Source organism: Micromys minutus, assembly GCF_963924665.1.
Source record: "Micromys minutus genome assembly, chromosome: 24".
Taxonomy (NCBI): Eukaryota; Metazoa; Chordata; class Mammalia; order Rodentia; family Muridae; genus Micromys; species Micromys minutus.
The window spans coordinates 8,401,424-8,422,228 of NC_137959.1; the positions used below are offsets into that span (position 1 = coordinate 8,401,424).

Here is a 20,805-nt window from a genome sequence, read left to right on the forward strand (position 1 = left end):
GGCCTTCGGAGTTTCACTTCCTCCCTCAGCCACAGGGAGCACACAGCATGTATGCTCACACTGGCTAGAACTGCTTCCTCCGGTGGCCCTCACTGACTGCAAGGGAAGCTGGGATTGAAGAGGAACTTGGGTGAGACGCAGATGTGCTTAGTCAGTGACCCCTGATTGTCAGCACAGTACGTCCTATAAGTGAGATTGTCTCTTCGGATAGTCTCTGTGGTACTGTAAGTACCAAGAGTACCACGCTCACAGTACCAAGCTAGCACACAGTAGGGCTAAAACACATTCACTGTTTACTTAGGCAAGTAAAAAAAAAAAAAAAAAAAAAAAAGAGCAAGAGTGCCAGTCTGCTGTTTTGTTTGTTATTTTATTTTGCCACCTTTTAATTTTTGACATTGATAGCCTCTATTTTTAAATTAGTTTTGCATTATAGGAAAATTGAACAGGTACCTCAAAGACCTATTCATGCACCTCCCCACCACCATTCCCACTATTATTAACAACCCACTCCAGTCAGTAATAACATAAGACAGATTAATGTAATATAAAAGGTCACAGCTTGTTCAAAAATTTTTAGATCTCCCCAATGTTATTTTTTTCTGTTCTAGAATCACACCAGTGAACCATTTTATCTGTCATAGCCTCGTAGGTTTGACGTGACTGTGGCATTTCCCAGGATATCTTGTGCCTCAGACTTTCTTTGGTCCACAGTTGCTCCTTTCCCTGTTTATTGCCTGGTACCAGTTCTCTCCATTCAGCTGGCTTTGGGGCGTGGCCATTGCACAGAGCAGCTCCTGCATGAACACTCATGGGGTGGGACCTAGACCCACAAAGCTCAGTTCCCTAATTATCTGCTGAGTCAAGGCTAAGGAACAGTAGGCTGTAATGGCCAGTGGCATAATTATTACCCCCAAAAGATGCACCTCTAGTTCTCTAGTAAGTGGTGCCTGTCACAACAGTATGATCTCATTGTAACACACACAGCATGGCTTCATCTTTTATGTATATTGATTACCCATAGAGATAGTCCAGAATTTCCTTGCAGAACACTCCAAGGAAGTGACAAGCATTACAAAGTCCCATCCACCCACCTAATTATCCTTTCTTAATTTCTCGAGTCATTCCAACTTGTGTTATGAAATCTGAATTACTAATTTTAAAAACAGAAGCTCCTACCCCACAAACATTTCCTTAGCATGCTGACCTCTCTGCTTATGATGTTAAAGTGCAAAGTTGGTAACTGGTAGGAAAATATGTCATAGGCTTTTAAAATTATGTACATTTCATGAATTATTGTACAAGAAACTTCAAGAGAAAACTGGGTTCTATGGTGGTTTCAGTAGGAATGGCGCCCCCATAGACTCATGTGTGTGAATGCTTGGCCCATAGAGAGTGGCACCATTAGGAGTTGTGGTCTTGTTAGAGTAGGCATGACCTTGTTGAAGGAAGTGTGTTATTGTGGGGGAGGGCTTTGAGGTCTCGTATGCTCAAGCTATGCCCGGTGTGGCTCACAGTCTCCTGCTGCCTATGGGTGAAGATGCAGAATTTCCCAGCACCATGTCTGACTGCACACTGCCGTGCTTCTCACCGTCACGATAATGGACTAAACCTCTGTGAGAGTGAACTGAGTCAGGAGAGCATCCTCATCCATGTCTGCCGTGTATGTCTTGACTTGGACCACGCTGTAGATCAGCAAGATTGTGAACTGTAAATCCTGGGTATATGATTTGCCTTAGATTTGAGTCAGAAAACCAGACAGAGGAATCTTCTGGACTTGGGTAAGTGTAGCTTCTTGCTAGCATGGTAATGACCTGACCTGGAGCATTGCCAATGCACGGCTTGATGGACACCCATCCTGTCGCACAGTCCTGAACAGGGCCTTGGATTGGCTGCCCACTGATCCGGTCTAACTTTGTGCCAACCCAGAATCTCATCGGGGTCTTTTCAGCCATTTGTTTTCAGAACTGAGAGGCCCACCATCAACCACGTCGTCACCACTGTCCTTTAGGAGGGGCAGGGTTGACGTCCCCAGCTGTAGCTTCTTCTGTAGAGCTCACTGCTCATTGTCACATCCTGTGCTCTGTCTGGAACCATGTCGGGCACCACGCTGTGTCGTGATGACACATTCTTTAGTCAATAGCTGCAAGACCCAGAGAGTAATCACGCATTGCTAATGAAGGGCTCTGCTCCTGGTTATTTCCTGCCGTGGACCAAGACATGGCAACTTATTAATTTTCCTTCCACGTGAGATAGACCCTGTGGAAGTTGAAAGGCATCATTTCAGTCTGTGTAGTTCAAAGACTGTTCTTATGTAGCACATGTATGTGAATTTTCATGTGTGTGCAGGTACATGTATATATATATATATATATATATATATATATATATATATATATATATATATATATATGGGGAGGGGCATGAATGTTGGAGCTAGAATGCAATGTAAATTGTCGTTGCTTAAGTGTTTTCATCCTTGCTTTCTGTGGCTGTGTTTCTCATTAGCCCGAGGCTCGCCAATAAGCCGATGAACCTCACAAATGTACCTGTTTCCATTGCCCCAGGACAGTGATTCCAGACTTGTACGGCCACGCCCAGCTTCTGCCAGGAGGAATCTAGGAGTCATGACTCCAGTCCTCATACCTCAAAACAAAAAGCATACTCACCTCAAGGATTATTCTCATTTCTTTGGGAATACAATGACTTAAAGGAAATTTTTTTTTGCTTTTCTTTCTTCAATTTACATAGATTCATTGCAAAAGTAATAAAATACAGATATGAAAAAAGTACTAAAAAGGACAAAGTTGTACTAGCTAGTATATCAGAAGTCATCAAATCTTTCCAGACCCAAGATTATAAAGTATAGATACATACTTTATGTTGTATATATATGTTTACATTTACAGGTAAATATATGTACAATGTGTACTTATTATATATATTTATATGTGTGCATATTATGTATTATATAAAATATATAATGCATACACATAAAGTATTTTAAAGCAAAATGAAAATAAAAGTACAGCATTGAAAACAATTTCTATACAAATAAAATGTTTTGCAACATTAATATTAATAGGTACTGATTTGTTGGTATACAATGTAATTAAACCTGACATTATACTCTTCTTTAAAAAAAATCTAAGGTTGCCTGCTTTGCAACTGTCTTCTGAACAATCCACTACCAGTAAATAGTTGTCTTAGCTGAATCACCCTTTACATCACTTAGGATAGATTTATAGAAATTGGTACTGGGAGTCAAGGACTACCCATCCACATTGGCTCACTGAGATGGTTCAGTGGGTAAACGCATTTTCTGCTGAGCCAGATGACCTCAGTTAGATTGCATGGACCCATATGGTAGAAGAAAAAAAAAAACCAACTCTAACCTCCTTTATATATTCTTGGCACATGTGACAAGTGCCCCACCACCACCATCTCACACACACACACACACACACACACACACACACACACTCATAAAGAGAGGGGATGTTTAAAAAAGAATGTCTAATATCTGCAGCTTAAATGTCTTCTAGAGAGATAAGAACGTACAGTCCCACCATTAGGTGGTTTGGGCACTTAGTAAAGGATACTAGCCACTTACCATCTTTACTGCCAAAGCCAGACAGGCTCCCGGAGCTCTCTCGTCTCCAGGTGATTACAGTGTGACAAGCATGTTGTTAGGATCCATAGAGATTAGGAGCAGCTATGAAAGCAGCCCGTGCTCTGTGCTCAGGAGCTTCACAGACATGCTTTCCGTGGTGATCTGGGCACAGATGTCAGGGTGCCAAGGGCAGCAGAGATCCGCAGACCTACTGTGACTGGGCAGAGGTCCAGCAGCTGGTTCTTTGTGTCCTCGGGCCAGAGGTTAGAAACATTTTCTGAGTTCAGTTTCAAGTAAAGTTTGGTACTTTGCTGCTGTTTGTAAGGGTCCTAGCAAAGTAACTCTTCAGGGCTTTCTATGCTCTGCATCCACACTAAAGACGTGCCACATGCTGCCATTCTGAGTCTCTAGCACAGACTAGTAGAACAAGTGTCATTACCTATGTAGTGCAGGGGAGGAACCTGAAACACCAAGAGGCTTATAACACCCAGCAGCATCTCATGTGTGGGGTGTGACGTGGTAGTGGTTTGAAGCCAGCAGAACCTTTTTGTAAACACCTACGTTCTAGTCCTTCCTAGGCCATATCACATAGTAATGGCTTTCAATAGACTGGGTCCTTATGACCCTGGAGAGTCTGACCTTTGTCCATATGACCTTTGACCTTATGACCCTGGAGAATTTGCCCTATACTTGTGAGGTAGGGGAAGGGAGGATGGCAGTGTGCAGCAAACACGAGAGCCAGAAGGTCGGGATCTGATCCAAGTGATGTGAGAGGCCCTACTTCCTCATCTGTAAACGATTATTATGGTCTTGCTTCTGGGACCAACTCTGCTCTAGCCTGGCCTGGGGAGTGCAAGTAGCAAGTACTGTCTTTACCGTTTGTTTGAATTGCAGGTTTTAAGAAGGTAGACTTCCGAACATTCCAAATCTCACACGCGCGTGTGAACACACACACACACACACACACACACATTTGGTTTTTTGCCTTATCCTCCAAATACAAGTTTGTCCCTTTTTCATACAAGGACATATACAAGTTTGTCTGGTTCCAGGTGCCTAGGTACAAGTGTGTCAATTGAGGTCTCCCTTGAGCGTGTACTGATATACTGGGTTTGACGCCAGCTCACTCTACATGACAGCATCTCTCAATAGAGACCAGAGAGAGGAGGACACAGTGACAGCAGGCAGGCCATTGACACTGCAGTGTGTGGGGCACTGAACGCTTCTCTTGCCTTCAGTTACTGTATTAACTTTAAAACTTTTGAATATTGTTGCATTATGGAAAAAACCAGGAGGGATGTCTTTGGTTTCCTTTTAATTGAGTGACTCTGAGTGTTCTAAATGTTGTGTGTTTGAAGACTGAAACATGTCAGATCTATTCAGCTGGTTCCACATGTGAACACCCATACTGCTGGTTTTTGTCCCTAGAAGGTTTAGTGGGCTTGTTTTCTGCCGTGCTACTGTTTGTTGTTTTAATATGTAGATGATCTTATTCTCTGTCTCTTCCTGCCCCCAGCAGTGAGAAAGTTTCAGAGCAGCACTACAATCTGTCTCAGGACCAAAGTACAACATGCATTGTGTCAGAATTGCACAGGAAATAGCCATTGGACATCGATCCACAGGCCTTGAGCCTTTGGTTTTAACCCTTAGAGATCAGGCAGGGTAAAGTGTCCCTGCAGGTCTGTTCTCAGATTTCTTCTAATTTTAAGTACACACCTGGACTTAAGATACATATTCCCTGGGTGAGACATCAGACCACAATGATTCTGTTTTCTGTCATCATCATACTTAGCATGTGTGACACATGTGTGAGACCTTCTGATGACCATCCATAAACTTTCTAAATGATAAAGCGTCTCGTCGTTCAGAATCTAATGTCTAATCAACTTGAACGATACCAAGTGTGGGCCTTGTTTTTTCTTAGCAGAGCTCTTTGGGTGTCTTTCACCCTGACTCTGGCTTTCTTTGTTTTTCTAGCAAAGTCCAGACAGCTCAGCTTGTTTTTTTTTTTTTTTTTTTTTTTTTTTTTTTTTTTTTTTTTTTTTTCCTTGCTCTGTTTCAGTAAATGGAATCTTTCCAGAAAATTAACAGTCAAGCCCTTTCTTTGACTTCTGAGTTCAGACACATCTTGTATAATTTACTCCATGAATAGACCATGCCCTGTCACTCACAGTGGAAGGGCTTCCTGTCAGGTCCCTCCAAACAGTACTAACTATGATTACATGAGAGTGTCATGGTATGTGTGTCAAAAGCAGACAACTTGTGGGAGTGAGTTTTCTCGGCTTGTGGGTCCTAGAGATTGTAGGTCATCAGGTTTGGCAGCAAGTGACATTACCTGCTGAGCCACCACACATGTACATCCACACACACTTTTCAAGACAGTCTTACTGTGTAGTTTAGACTAGCCTCGAACTCACACCAATCCTTCTGCTTAAGTCTCTCAAATGTTTGGATTATAGACACGTACAACCATGCTCAACATCTGGCTTTAAGCAGGGATGGTGAAGCATCATTCAGGAATAGGTAGATGCTTGTCAAGTTAATGTGCTCATGCACACACTATTCCTACTGTAGGCATGGGTGTGGTAGGGTTGGATACAAATAGTCTGGATAAAGAAACTATGGAAGCACATGCCTTTAATCCAGTCCTGGGGAGACAGAGGCAGGTAGATTGCTGTGAGTTCAAGGCCAGTCTTGTCTACAGAGTGAGTTCCAGGACAGCCAGAGAGGAAAACAAAGAAACACTCTCTTTAAAAACAAACAAACAAACAAACAAGGATGGAAGGAAGAAAAGAGAGAGAGAGAGAGAGAGAGAGAGAGAGAGAGAGAGACAGTTCAAAGCAGTGCAAAGCTAAGATGCATTTGCTCTGTCTTAAACCTTAAACCTGGTAAGTGTTTTCCAACACATGATAACTAGGGTTGAACAGAGCCAATAGGTTGGATTATACAGGTATAAACAGGGAATATAACTGTGGGACTGAGGAGATAATCCAGTCAACAAAGTACTTAATGACATGAAACTAGGCATGGTGGCATGTACCTGTAATCCCAGTGAGAAGAGGAGAACCCCAGCCTAACCTCATTGCTTAGCCCCAGTATGTAGAATTTACTGTCAACTTAACAGCTTGAGAAAGTCTAGAATTGCCTGGGAGACGGGCCTCTAGGTGTGCTTGTATGGGCCTCTCGATTATCTTAATGGGGTGAGAAACCTCACCCATTATGGGTGGCACAATTCCCTAGCTGAGATTCTGGACTGTGTAAATAGGGAAAGTGAATGGAGTCATGCCCCTGCATCCATCTCCTCTGTTCCAGACTGTTGATAAGACTTAGATCAACTTGCTTCAAGTCCCTGTGGCCTTGATTTCCCTGCCATGCATCGCTGTGCCCTTGAACTGTGTGTGGGCCAGAATTAGCCTTCTTCCTCACGTTTCAAGTTTGTCACACCAGTAGGAGGAGAAAATGTTCCTCTCAGGCCAACGAGAGACCCTATCTCAAAACTAATGTTGATGGCATCAGAAGTGTGATGGCCAGAGGTGTGCAGTTGACTCCTCACCTACACACACACACACACACACATACACACAGAGAGAGACAGACAGAGACAGAGACAGAGAATATAAAGGTCATAGTGTGATTTTGGTTTTGTTTCTGTTTTGCAAAGGGAAGATTTCAGTAACATGCCATCCAAGAAGCAGACCTTAATTACTGAGCCACAGCCAGCTTCTGGCACATTCATGATGTAGTGTCATCCACAGGTCATGTGACTAGCGACCTTGGCAAAGCAGAGTTCAGGTTTTCAATGAGAAATTCATGCAATTTGAAGAAATAACCAGGGTGGCCCAGGGGCTTGTTTTAAACATTTTTAAAGAAAAATTTCCACTATTTAAATATTGCTCCAAAGGGCTGAAATTTCTCTGTCAGAATCCTTGAGTGGATTAGTTTCCTAAATACTCCAAGCAGTCACTGCACCTTGCCTTTGAATGAATTTTCCGCTTTCTATAGACAGACACTCTGCGTTCCACAGGGCAAGTCTGAGGTGGGAAGGAGATGCCATTGTTGTTCATATGTGTCCATTTCACACGTAGAGAATTTGAGATGGATTTTTAAAACCGTTTGAAGATACCCAAGTAATGGTCGCCAAGGGGAGGCCCCGGGTTAATTTGAGTTCCGGGTATTGGCACAGCATTCTATGGCCATTGTGGACTTGCTCTTGGCCCAGAACCGTGAGAATGCCTATGCTGCAGAAGACCCGATCATTCAGCTTCTCATCCCCTTTATGAGAGCATCATCTTTACGATTTGATTGTTTACTGCAGTCCTTGACTGAACGGAGCACCTGCAGGAGTTAGCTGAACACCCCAGATAAGCCTCCCTTAGCCATTTTGGTATCCGGTCCTAAAGGAGGAGAATGTGAACTTGGATTCCTTTTTCTTTTTGTCTTTCCTCAAACGGTGCTCCTGAAGTCCCTTCACATGCTTGTCAGTGTCAAAAGATATTTTAGTCCGGAGACCAGGGATCTGAGTGCAGTTGCAGATAACGCCCACGTCCCTTACCTTTCTTTGTTGGACATCGGCTTGTGATATCCTGAATTACTTGTGACAAAGACTGGGAGAAAATGGACACTCTTGAGATCTCAGTGTAAAGATAACTTGGGACTCATAGGCAACACCCGAATAATCAATGAAAGCGCAGGCTCTCTTCCCAGTGTGGAGAGAGGAAGCACAGGCACTGAGATGTGTAACTGTGGGCAGTTCCTCTATAACACTTCCCACACGCTCATAAGATCACAATAAAGCGAATCTATTCTCTCTTTGCCTAACCTCATCCTGACAGTCATCCTGTTAGGCCCTGCAGGGGAGTTACATATATCACAAGGCTAGGATGGCTTATTTAGAGGTTTCCAACGAGGTGACATGTGTTTCTTAGCAACTGACAGAAAGATAGTGACTCGGCTGGAAGCCACAAGTATGACCTCATCTCTGTTTCAAGGCAGCTGCATGGGGAGGGGTGGCTGCTGTTCTTCAGCCACCGGCCCACTTTCTCATCTCATTCATAATTGAACAAGGCTTATTATATGAGATGACTCCATAATATCTCCACAGGCACAGCACAGCTCACCCAGGGGTGACTCTAGAATAGAGAAGAAAAGAGCCAAGTTCCAAACTCATAAAGATCCATGTGGCGTATGGACCTGCGTCATACGCTGGCCCATGCCAACTCTGAACCACGCTCAGTCTCTGGACTGATCTAGTTGGAATAATCTACACACAGTACTTGCTCTTGGGGGACATTGTGTTTGTTGTCTTGTGTGTCTCTTCTCTGGAGAATTAGAGTCGGAACTCCGGGAATGGCAAACGGTCTCCTTTGCTGGTGTTGAAAGCTGGTGAACTAAGCTTGGTTCTCAATGTGTTTGGCAAGGAACGTGACAACTGTTGCTGTCCCCTCTGTGTCCCTGCAGGTGGCTCCAGGAAAGAGGTTACTGAGCACTGGGAATGGCTCGAACAGAATCTACTGCAGACACTCTGCATCTTTGAGAACGAGAATGACGTAACCACATTTGTAAGAGGAAAGATACAGGTAGTAGTGTTTTTGTTTTGGATGAGTATTATTGAAATATGTAATATGCATGTATAAAATTCTCAAAGGATTGAAAAATATTTTTAAACAGACCAAAGCCTTTTAATTAGAAAAATCTAAAATTCATTAAAGTATTGCAAAAGTAAGAACTATATATAACTCATGTGTATCCCCTTTGCTCCAACTTAACATTCCACCCCACCTGCTTAGGATTTTTTTAAAATGTATTTATTTTATATGTGTGAATACACTTTTGCTGTTTTCAGACACACCAGAAAAAAAGGTATCAGATCCCATTACTGATGGTTGTGAGCTTCCACTCCATGTGGTTGCTGGGAATTGAGCTCAGGACCTTTGGAAGCACAGTCAGTGCTCTTAACTGCTGAGCCATCTCTCCAGCCCCGTGCTTAGGATTCTTAAGGCTAACATTTGAGAGAAGCTTCCTCTTAAATCCTTCCAGTAGTGATACTTGATAAAATAAATAAACTGAACATTATTTAGCAATGAGTATAACTGTATCATTATCACATTGCTTTACTTCTTAGCATACATTCTAATTTTAAAAATAGGATTATTTATTTTATGCATATAAGTGTCTTGTTTGCATATGTGCCTGTGTATCATGTGTGTGCCTGATACCCTCCAAGGTCAAAAGAGAGCACAGGAGCTTCTGGAACTGGAGTTACAGATGCTTATGAGTTCTCACATGAACCCAACCTGGTCTCCGGCAAGAGCAGATGCTCTTAACCACTGAGCCATCCCCCAAGTCCCATATGTTTTAATCTAAATGGGCTTGAGTAGACCCTTGATAGCTTTTTTTTTTTTTTCCCCTGTCTGGGAGGGAATTGAATTTAGCTTGCATCTCTTTAATCTCCTTCAGTCTAGGACATTTCCACAGCCCGTCCTTCTGTCTCGTGACATTAATGTTGTTAAAGTGTGCACTTCTGGCTTTCATAGAAGGATATGTCACTTGGGGTTCTGTCAGATGTCTCTCTGTGATCAGATTCAAGTTTGCCTTTGTAGACAAAGTGCTATGCAGGCGTTCTTGTGTCCTCGGTCTGCTGTCTTCAGACACACCAGAAGAGGACATCAGATCTCATTACAGATGGTTGTGAGCCACCATGTGTTTGCTGGGATTTGAACTCAGGACCTCTGGAAGAGCAGTCAGTGCTCTTAACTGCTGAACTATCTCTCCAGCCTAATAAAAATTTTAAAGAAAAATATTTTAAACCACAAATAGGACTTCCCCCTTTTTTTTGTCAAAACTTCTCTGTTGGTATTGTATCCATTACTGACTTAAAAATCTGAATACTTCTTCATAGTGATAGTTTGCAAGTAGTGGTTTGATTAAGAAAATTGACATCAACAGACTCCTGTTAGCTTAACTGTCAACTTTGTTTCATTATTATCATTTTTGAAAATTCCATATCTTTTCTCTCAGATCACAGCTTCTTTCATCTCCTTGTTCTTATTGTTCTCTGTATTTGGAGTGTGTGTGTGTGTGTGTGTGTGTGTGTGTGTGTGTGTGTTGAAACTGGTTAAGTCACTACCTGTGCTTGGATATTTAGATGCCTTCCAATGTTTTGCAGCTACAAATTCTGCTACATTTATTACTGCATGAATTTGTGTTTGCATGTGACAGAGGTTAGATCTTTATGGTGAACTTGCAAAAAGAACTGCCAGATGGAAGGATAAATGCATGTGCTGTCTTGTTAAACCCTCCAGGGTGCAGAATCATGTTATACTCCCATTGGCATGTGTGCCAGCACCACCTTCTGCACAACAACTCAGTAGTGTAGAGTCTCCAGCCCTCTAACTTCTGCCCGCCTTACATGAGAGGAAGATGGCTTCCCTACTGCTTGACATCTTTGTATGAGAACATGGGTCGTGTGTCCCATGGTTAAGGGACACAGTTTGCACCTATACACCGCTGTGTGCAACTTTTCTTTATCTTTTATAGGATTGGGGGGTTGTACATTTCTTGAATTTGTATGTGGTGTGCGTGTGCTTGTGCGTGTGCGTGTGTGTGTGTGTGTGTGTGTGTGTGTGTGTGTGTGCCAGAGGATGCTCTGGGATCATTCCTTAAGTGCTGCCTACCTCTTTTTGTTTTGCTTTTGTTTTTTAAGAACAAACCCTGTCTCTGGCCTGGGACCTGGGTGTGCACTAGGACATGGGTGTGCACTAAGCTGCTGGTAATAATCATTTTTATCAAGAGGCCGTTGCTTTTGTTGGTGACACACGTGTGTTGTAGCTGTTTGTCCTGCTTGTCATTTGTCACCAAACTTTGCTCAACATGATTTTTGCCATGCAAGGTTGTAAGGTGACTCTCCTGTGTGTCAGAAAATGCTCTCAAAATGATCAAATCTTTCTGTATCAGCAACTGTGTTTTTAGACATAGTTTTTTTAAAAAAAAAAAAAAACAAAAAACAAAAAAAAAAACACCTTTTTAGACCCAAAACAAGGAGGGTTCCAGGACGTGGGCCAACAGAACACTGATGGTAAAATCTCTAGAATGGCCCGTGTCCTCTTTCTTCTGTGTGACTAAACTCTGCCACCAGCACATAATAATGCAAGCAGGGTCGGAGGTGTTTGAAGTGGGGAGCTGACTGGATGTGGCTCTGACAATACACCGAAGAAAAGCATCAGCCCAGCCTGATTCTCACACAGCCTTCCCTCAGGAGTGCACATTCTCTGTTTAGGATTCCCTGTTAGAGACGGGAAGAGACCTAAGAAAGGGATGGGATAACGCATTTGAATGGCCAGTTGGAGGCAACGTTTGTGTGTGTGTGTGTGTGTGTGTGTGTGATAGAGAGAAAGAGCGCATGCGCGTGTATAATAATTAAGAGTTTCGTTACACTGATGAAACTCAATTTCTATGTATATTCACATATGTGAATAAGGAGACCAGGAGAATTATATCAAGTAGGAGGGGCCGTATGGAGAAGCCAGCTGGGGTGGAGAAGACAAACATAGAGCAGCATGGGTAACGAGCCCTGTCAATGAGACTGTCATCTCTGTTTAACACAAAAAGAAAGAGGGAGAGGAAGAAACGGAAGATTCTGAGGAACAGTAGTTAGATGACAAATGAAGGAAGGACAAATGACGTCGAACAGTTTTTCTTCACACTACATTAAGTATGTCAGGTTTATTTCCCCTGAAACCGTTTTGAGGGGGAATTCTCACTAATGTAATTACGTGTGAAAGAGTGTCATTCGTGTGTGAGAGAATGGCTTACCGGTTCACTGATTGCCCAGTAATTAAGGGAACCAGTGGGCTTATTTGTTATGAGATCTAATTAACTTTTATAAATTATAAATGTAATAACTATGCAGGGATCAAGAATTTAAGTGCCATGCCTAGCATTTTGGGTAGCCGGCCCTTTCTGGATACTCACATGTTAATCATAATAATAGAAATTATGCTCCTTTGAGTTGGCCTTCTGCTCTTTTGCCTTGACCAGTATCCGCCACAGCCATAATTATAGTGATTTTACTAACAGAATATAATGTCAAAATTGGCTTTACTTTGCCTCCCGAGAAGTTACCCCTGCTTCTAAATTAGTAGGGGATAACCAGACACATGACTTTTGCCACAAATTATGTTTCTCCAGTCTTCTTTGGGATAAATAGAGATTAACACATGAAATAATTAAAAATCTTTAATAACCCAAGATATTTTAACAGACCTTAAGTGTATGCTGTCACACCAGAACCTTGGTGTGCTTGTTTTCATGCTTACGATGTTATGCAGACTTATTATTTTAATCACATGCGCACTTGTGCTTGTGTGGTATGTGCTCATGAAGGGGTCTGCAGAGCTGAGTCACAGGCAGGTAGGAGCCACCTGATGTGTGCACTGAGGGCTGAACCGGAGCCATCCTTCTAGCCTCCTGTTGAAATGTCCTTGAAGTTTAACATCTTAATATTTTGTCTTTGATTATGAAGCTAAACATTTTGTTATTGTTTACCAAGGGGTTTTTTTTGTCTGTCTGTCTGTTTGTTTGATTTATATGGATTTGTTTTGTTTCATTTTGAGACTAGGTCTGTAGTCCTGGCATGTCTGGGACTTACTATATAGACAAAGCTGGTCTTGAACTCACAGAGATCTGTCTCTGCCTCATAAGTGCTAAGATTAAAGTATATGCAATGTCTAACTTTTGGTATTCGAAGCTAATTTTAAAAAAGATTTATTTATTTATAAGTACACTGTAGCTGTCTTCAGACCAGACACCAGAAGAGGGCAACAGATCTCATTACAGATGGTTGTGAGCCACCATGTGGTTGCTGGGATTTGAACTCGGGACCTTTGGAAGAGCAGTCAGTGTTTTTAACTGATGAGGTATTTCTCCAGCCCTAATTTTACCTTTTAAATACAACTTTAACATATTTAAGCTAACAGTAGGCATCTAATGTGTTAGAAATGTCAAATTTCTGATGTTGTGAGAAGCTGTTGCCTAGAATCAGAGTGACTTAGTTTAGATTAAGTAGACCCCATAGGACTTAGAGGAGAGAAATATTCCACCCCTGGGTTTCTTTGACCTGGCCTCCTGACTGAACACTCACACAAAAGCCAAGGAAAGCTTTGTCCTTCCAGCTTCTCTTCCTAAAGGTGGGAAGGTTGGGCATGGGAGCCATTGATCAGAACTGTAAATAAATGGGAAGGCTGGGCATGGGAGCCATTGACCAGGACTGTAAATAAATGGGAAGGTTGGGCATGGGAACCATTGATCAGGACTGTAAATAAATGTACATTCAGTCCTATCAAGTTTCAAGCTGCCATTTTCTTAACCTCATACAGTCATAAATGTATTCATACTTTAAAACAATTTTAGTTTAAGTGAACCTTCTAGACATTGGTATTTGGCATAGTGTTTTTGTTCCCAAGATTACAGGGCCTTACCTGTGGTCTGGGGCACCTCGCTTAGTTTTAATACTCTTTCCATTCTGACTTCGGTAAGAGATCTGCCACAGTGGTTTAGAACAACAATACAAGCCCACTTGAGGTTTCCCAGATGATTCCAGACTGTGGTGGTTGCCTAGGAAACCCTGATGCTGTATCCTCTTGCTGTATTATTCTCATTCTCTTAGTTGCATTTTGAGGGTTGGGAGTTTGGAAACGTTTAACTCTATAGCACAGGCTGACCCAGAAGTTACTATGTATTCCAGGCTGGCCTCATAAGATTCTTCTGAACCCTTCTCAGCCAGTGATCCAATATCCTCTGGGTGCCTCTGGTTGTCTAATGTCCCTCATGTAACTCTGCACTACAATCATGTCCAGAATAACCCAGGTCCACCTCCTTGGCCTGGTGGGAGCTCTACATCTCTGTTCTCTCAGAGGTTAGTAGCAGAGGGAAACAATCTTACCTTTGTCTCCCAAGGAAAAGGGTTGTTGTCAATCACAGGGCCACCCTGGGTGGTGCAAGAGTCCACAACTGAACATTTAAGTTTGTAAGTGTAGCTCTGTATGAACACTGCAGATTACACAATCCACAACTGGTATCATACAATAAAACAAACAAACAAAAAATATGGCTCCCTAAGATATACTCAGATGTATTCTAATTTGTGAAGACAATATATTCACCTCTAAGAATGTTGTACTGAATACCCTTTAGAGGTCAGGTATTTGTAAAATGTTCAAGACACTATTGTTAGCACTGGCGCTCATATTTCATTGTTGACGTATATAACATATGTATGATATAAATGCAAACAGAATCTGTCCATCGACATAAACGTTAAGAGCATAGAACTGAGACTGTTTAGCATGAATTAAGCGTTGCTTAGTCTCACAGAGCAGGAAGGCCATCCGGGACTGTAATGGTCAGGAAACAATCAGCACATGCTTAGGTAGGAATGTTATCAAGTCTCTGTTCCAGAACACAGCTGTTACAAAACAGAAAACAAAACCCGAGTGGGGAGAGAATCTTGACAGGAAGTCACTGTGGTAATTCTGCCCTGTGTTGAGGGTCTGGGGTCTTTGGCAGCAAGTTCCCTTAGCCACCGAGCCATCCCTCCTGCCCATGGGAGCTTCTTCTCGACAGGGAGTCGAAAAGACAATCTTCAGGAAATTGCAGAGGATCTGACTAACAACAAAATGACTTCTCAGGCTACCAGAATGGTTCTATAACAGACTTAGATTAGACCAGTGTCTTAGTTAAAGTTTTATTGCTCTGAAGAGACACCATGACCAAGGCAACTCATGTATTAGGACAACATTTAATTGGACTGGCTTACAGGTTCAGAGGTTCAGTCCATTATCATCATGGTGGAAAGTATGGCAGCATCCAGGCAGGCATGGTGCCGGAGGAGCTGAGAGTTCTACATCTTAACAGCAAGGCAGCCAGGAGCAGACTGTCCTCAGGCACCTTGAAGGAGCATCTCAAAGCCCACCCCATAGTGACACACTTCCGCCAAAAAGGCCACACCTAATCCAACATGACCACACCTCCTAATGGTGCCATTCCTTGGGTCAAGCACATTCAAACCACAACCAGTCACTTGCACTTCCAATATTTTACCTCCTGGGCAGCTGTCAAGGAATCTTGAGTCTAATTAGGTTCTGTTCTCATGTTCCCTTATCTTCAGCTCAAAAAACTCCTCAGTTACTGGGTATCTGGATAGATGTCCATTAGTGATTTATATTCAGCCTTCTTCTGATTGGCCTTCTATGGTGAATTGTTTTCTTATTTTGTTTTGGGGGTTTTGTTCTTTTTTGTTTGTTTTTGAGAAAGCTAGAGCTGACTCTGTCTTGATAAACTTAGTAAAAATTAGGCAGCAAGATGCTTACATTTCCTTATTTCAAAATAAATCAACTTAATTTCTAGTGAACATAAGAAATTAACACATAGCAATGTTATATAATAAAATCCTATGACAATCTTTTAGTGCACAAATGCTACTGGTTACCTGGCTGGGCGTGGAGGCTCTTGGGAGGTTGACACAGGAGGATCACAACGAATCTAAGGCCAAGATGTACTGCACAGTTGAGTTCCAGGCCAACCTGGAACTATAGTGAAGCCTAGACTCTGATGGGTTGGCTGCCTTTGAAGAGAATGAATCATTAAAACAAATCTGGTCTTAGGAAGTTCAGCTGGAGGCATAACCCCATCTGTTTGCTTTGTTTCTGATTAGGGCATCATCGCAGAATATAACAAAATCAACGATGTGAAAGAAGATGAGGATACGGAGAAGTTTAAAGAGGCCATCGTGAAGTTCCATAGGCTGTTTGGGATGCCGGAAGAAGAGAAACTTGTCAACTATTACTCGTGTAGCTACTGGAAGGGGAAGGTCCCCCGGCAGGGCTGGATGTACCTAAGCATCAACCACCTGTGTTTTTCTTCCTTCCTGATGGGGAGGGAAGGTGAGTGGTCTGTTGCTTCGGTGGGACCCTTCACCAGGGCTTTCCCTGAATTCATATACCAAATCCGAATATCAAAACCATGTATGTAGAGGGGAGTCAAGACTGTTTCCTGACTAGAGTGAATTCAATTAGATCCAATTCAGCAATTGCAAACAAATTATCCATTGAGGACTAGAGGTTCCCTTAAGGTATGTTTTAGTAGACATGACTTCAAGTCTAATAACTCCTATCCCAGAGTCCATGGAATACAAGTTATAACTGACGAAAATGTGACAATAAAGACAGGGTCAGGAGCTCAAAAGAGGTGGGCAGGTTGTGGGGCAGGCCTGTGAGCTTATCCTATCTGGAAAGACACTTAAGTAACCCACCCTTGTCGCCCGTGTTCAGCCAAGCTGGTGATCAGGTGGGTGGACATCACTCAGCTGGAGAAGAACGCCACACTGCTTCTGCCGGATGTGATCAAAGTGAGCACACGGTCCAGTGAGCATTTCTTCTCTGTGTTCCTCAACATCAATGAGACGTTCAAGCTGATGGAACAGCTTGCCAACATAGCCATGAGGCAGCTCTTGGATAATGAAGGATTTGAACAAGACCGATCCCTGCCCAAACTCAAGAAGAAATCTCCCAAAAAAGTGTCTGCTCTGAAACGGTAGGTGTCAGCAATGGAAAACTTTCCAGTTCATTCACCTCACTGCCAGCTCGTGAGCAGCTTCCTGAGTGTAGTAAGGTTGCTGAACCTGGAAGTCTTGTTTACTTCCTGGGTCCTGTATGTTTTGTTTACTTCCTGAGTCTTAGGAGTCTTCCTCCTCCCTTTGGATGTTGCGGTTCAGGGGAAAGTGGATATACAAAAAAAAAAAAAAAAAAAAAAAAAAAAAAAAAAAAAATGGCTGGATGGGAGGTTCTCATAAGAAAACTCTGTTGGGGAGGGTGGTACCATAATGAAGAAACTTAAGGATAAAGCATAAGGAAGAAGTTTTCAAGAGAGATCTTTGGAGGACATGACATATGCCGAGCTGATGAGGTAGACAGAGCAGAGGCAGGCTGCAGGCTCTCCTGCTGTTCACTGTCTGTGGGGCAAACTAGACCTTTGGTGGAGCACAGGTGGGCTAGAGTTCTGCACAGGAGAAGGGTTCTATCGGGGAAATACGGGTCACCCAAAGCCACAGGTACCTTCCAGCACCTTCGTGTTTGGAAGTGTGCTGTTCCCAGTCTCTTCACCTCGCCCTGTAGCTCAGGGTGGACAGTGACACCAGCAGAGTTTTTTTCTTTTTTTTTTCTTTTTTTGCGGGGGGTCTGGGGGGCACGACACACAGAAACTGTCTTGGGAAAACAGTCTGATGACCTCTTTCGGAATTCTTGCATTATCTAGAACGAGAATAAGCTTCCTTTTACCGTCCTACTTGGCCCCAGATTTTTTAAAAAAACATTTACAGTTATTAATTGTAAAATGGCCAGATTTCACTATAGTAAGATTGTGTGCTCTGAGGTTGGGGTCCCACCTGCAGACAGCCAAGGATGGGAAGAATGGATCTGGAAAGACTAAGAGCCAAGGGCCATAGCTAAAAGACATCGCCGTGTCTGTCATGGTGACCTGAGCTGTAGTTGTTGGCTTGCAGTGATCTGGATGCCAGGGCGAAGAGCGAGAGATACCGCGCCCTTTTCCGGCTGCCCAAAGATGAGAAGCTGGACGGGCATACTGACTGCACCCTCTGGACTCCGTTCAACAAGATGCACATTTTGGGTCAGATGTTTGTCTCCACAAATTACATCTGCTTTACCAGCAAGGAGGAAAACCTCTGCAGCCTCATAATTCCACTCCGGGAAGTAAGTGTCAAGTGTAAATTCATATTTTAGGATGTCCACTTATAACATTTTCTTATGTATGAACCAGGAATTTATTTTCTTTATTTACTGTGCAAGTGTGTGTGTGTGTGTGTGTGTGTGTGTGTGTGTTTTGAAGGAAAAACAGCATGTTGGTGTGTAAAACATGCCCATAGGTGGTGCACGTGTATGTGCTGATTCGGGCACCATGCCCACAGGTAGAGACCAGATGACGTCAGTTGTCTTCCTCCGTGGTCTCAGCCTGACTCAGGGTCTCTCCCTAAACTGGAAGCTCTCCAGTTCAGCTTCACTGGCGGCCAGTCAGTTCCTGAGATGCACCCCCCGTGCTGAGGTTAGAGACAGATGTGGCCGCATAAAGACGCTGCGTGTGGCTTCGTGCCATTCAGAGCCTGGTCCTTGTGTTTATACGGAGTGCTCTGCCCACACCAAGCCATCTCTCCAAGGCTTTCTCTTTTTTCTTTAAACAAGACGTTGGCCAGGTTTTTGCTATCAGTGAGTACTGGCTGTGCCTGGGGTGGGCGGGGTAGGAGATAGAAGCCCTGGGAGCTTCTGTCCTTTTCCGTGTAGGTGATCAAAGCTTTTGGACTCTTCACCAGCACCATGCCCAGAGCCCTGTGGTCAAAGGGTTCATGCTCGACTCTGCCGCTTTTCTCTTCGATTTTAAAGGATTACTTGCTTAATCAACCCCCCTTTGCTTATATTTTAAGAGGAGTTTTCTTTAGAAAATTAAATTTTAGAAAATTTGAAAAAATACAGCTAATAAGGCAAAATTCCCACCTAACTCCACCATTTGGAGACAAGCGCTGTTGATGTGCTTTTCCTGTGCATTATCTTGTATGTGTCGTGTAAATTAGATATAGGGAGCTACTTTTAGTTCACCTTACAGTAAGTATACCTTAAGTTATTTTCCTAGTCACTGCATAGCCTCCTACAGTGTCATTTTAACGACTATATATTATTCCATGAAGTGTACATGAGGAATACTTCTGTTTATCTGTGGCTGTAGCTTCTCACTGCTACTGGATTCCCACATATGTGATTCCCTCAGGTTATAGATTACCAGTTCCCTGAAGCTGAATTGGTCAATCAAGAACACAAAATATCTAACAACTGACTGATTTTCTTCACTTTATCAAAGGTTTAGCTGAGTAATATTATAACATATTTTGAGGGCAGAATAATTTGTTGGGGGTGAATTTGAGAAGGTCAACTAAATGGGCCTCATAAAAACTTATGCTATTTGCCTTGGTTTAATTAGGGAATTAGCAAATTCACTTAATTCTAAGCATTTTTTTCGTGTGTGTGTGTGTGTGTGTGTGTGTGTGTGTGATGTGTGTGTGTGATGTGTATGTGTGATGTGTGCATGTGAGATGTGTGAGATGTGTATATGTGTGTGTGATGTGTATGTGTATGATGTGTGTGAGATGTGTAGGTATGAATGCCATAGCATAAATATGCCCAGATCAGAGGATGTTCCCTCCTAACTTCACATTGGTCCAGGGTTGGAACTCGGGTCTCCAGGCTTGGATGGCAAACCCTTGACCTGCTGCAGAGGCTTCTAACTGCCTCCTTAGCATGATCTCCTTTACCAGATTCTGCCCAAACGTGGTTCAGCGGTTAACCTGGAACAGCAAAGGAAATGCACTTTGAGATCAAGAGCCAACATAAGTATGCAAGTGTGCAGTGTGTGGTGTGTGTGGTGTGTCGTGTGCAGCGGCCAGACTGCAGAGTAGAGGAGACTCTAGCTTTAGGTAGAAAGTTGAAGCTTTGGTGGACACACTACTTAATGTTTGCCTTAAGACTTGTTTTCTTAATGTGCTAAGGAAAATACCTTTGGTACCATTGTGTTTGTTTTGAGGTGAGGAAAGCCCTGTTAAAAACCATTGCTACTGGGCTTATTAGATAGCTGTCTGTAAAGTGCTTTATTTGCAAGCATGAAGATCTGAGTTCGGATCCTCAGGACGCATCTTGTATTCAGGCATGGTATGCGCCTGTCTGGGAGGCAATGGCTGCAGGGTCCCTGGCACTGTTTGGGCAGCCAAGGTAGACAAACTGGTGAACTCCCAGTTCAGTGAGCAGCCTCACTGAACTCACTGCCTCAAACAGTAAGGTAGAAAGTGATTGGGGGAGGTAGTCCTCCAAATCCACCTTTGACCATTTCCACGTGCACACACATAAAAACACACTCACAAATACAGCACACGTGCACACACAGACATAAGTCTTCAGTTCAAAAATCTTTCACACGGTAGTAGACTTGAGTGAGCACACACTAACATACATGCATGTGCATGTTCCCACACACACACCACAAAGAGAGGGGGAGGAGACTCTGCGGGTGCACAGTTGTTTACATCCTGTCTGCTCAAGAACAAGCCCTTAAAAGCATTAGCTGCCAAGCCCTGGCATCTATGT

The 20,805-nt window shown here is 43.0% G+C and overlaps 1 protein-coding gene across 2 annotated transcripts in view; it reads left to right on the forward strand.

The window, feature by feature from the left end:
• Positions 1-20,805, forward strand: part of TBC1D9 (TBC1 domain family member 9) — a gene marked incomplete at both ends in the record, with an annotated part of 89,649 nt that overhangs the window by 39,961 nt on the left and 28,883 nt on the right. Inside the window, 4 exons of one of the 2 annotated variants that reach the window (XM_080937473.1) lie at positions 9,068-9,186; positions 16,320-16,548; positions 16,936-17,197; positions 18,165-18,372. In XM_080937473.1, coding sequence (XP_080793599.1) covers positions 9,068-9,186; positions 16,320-16,548; positions 16,936-17,197; positions 18,165-18,372 — 818 coding nt within the window. The remainder of the gene's footprint in view (positions 1-9,067; positions 9,187-16,319; positions 16,549-16,935; positions 17,198-18,164; positions 18,373-20,805) is intronic. The other variant, XM_080937474.1, reaches the window with a different exon arrangement.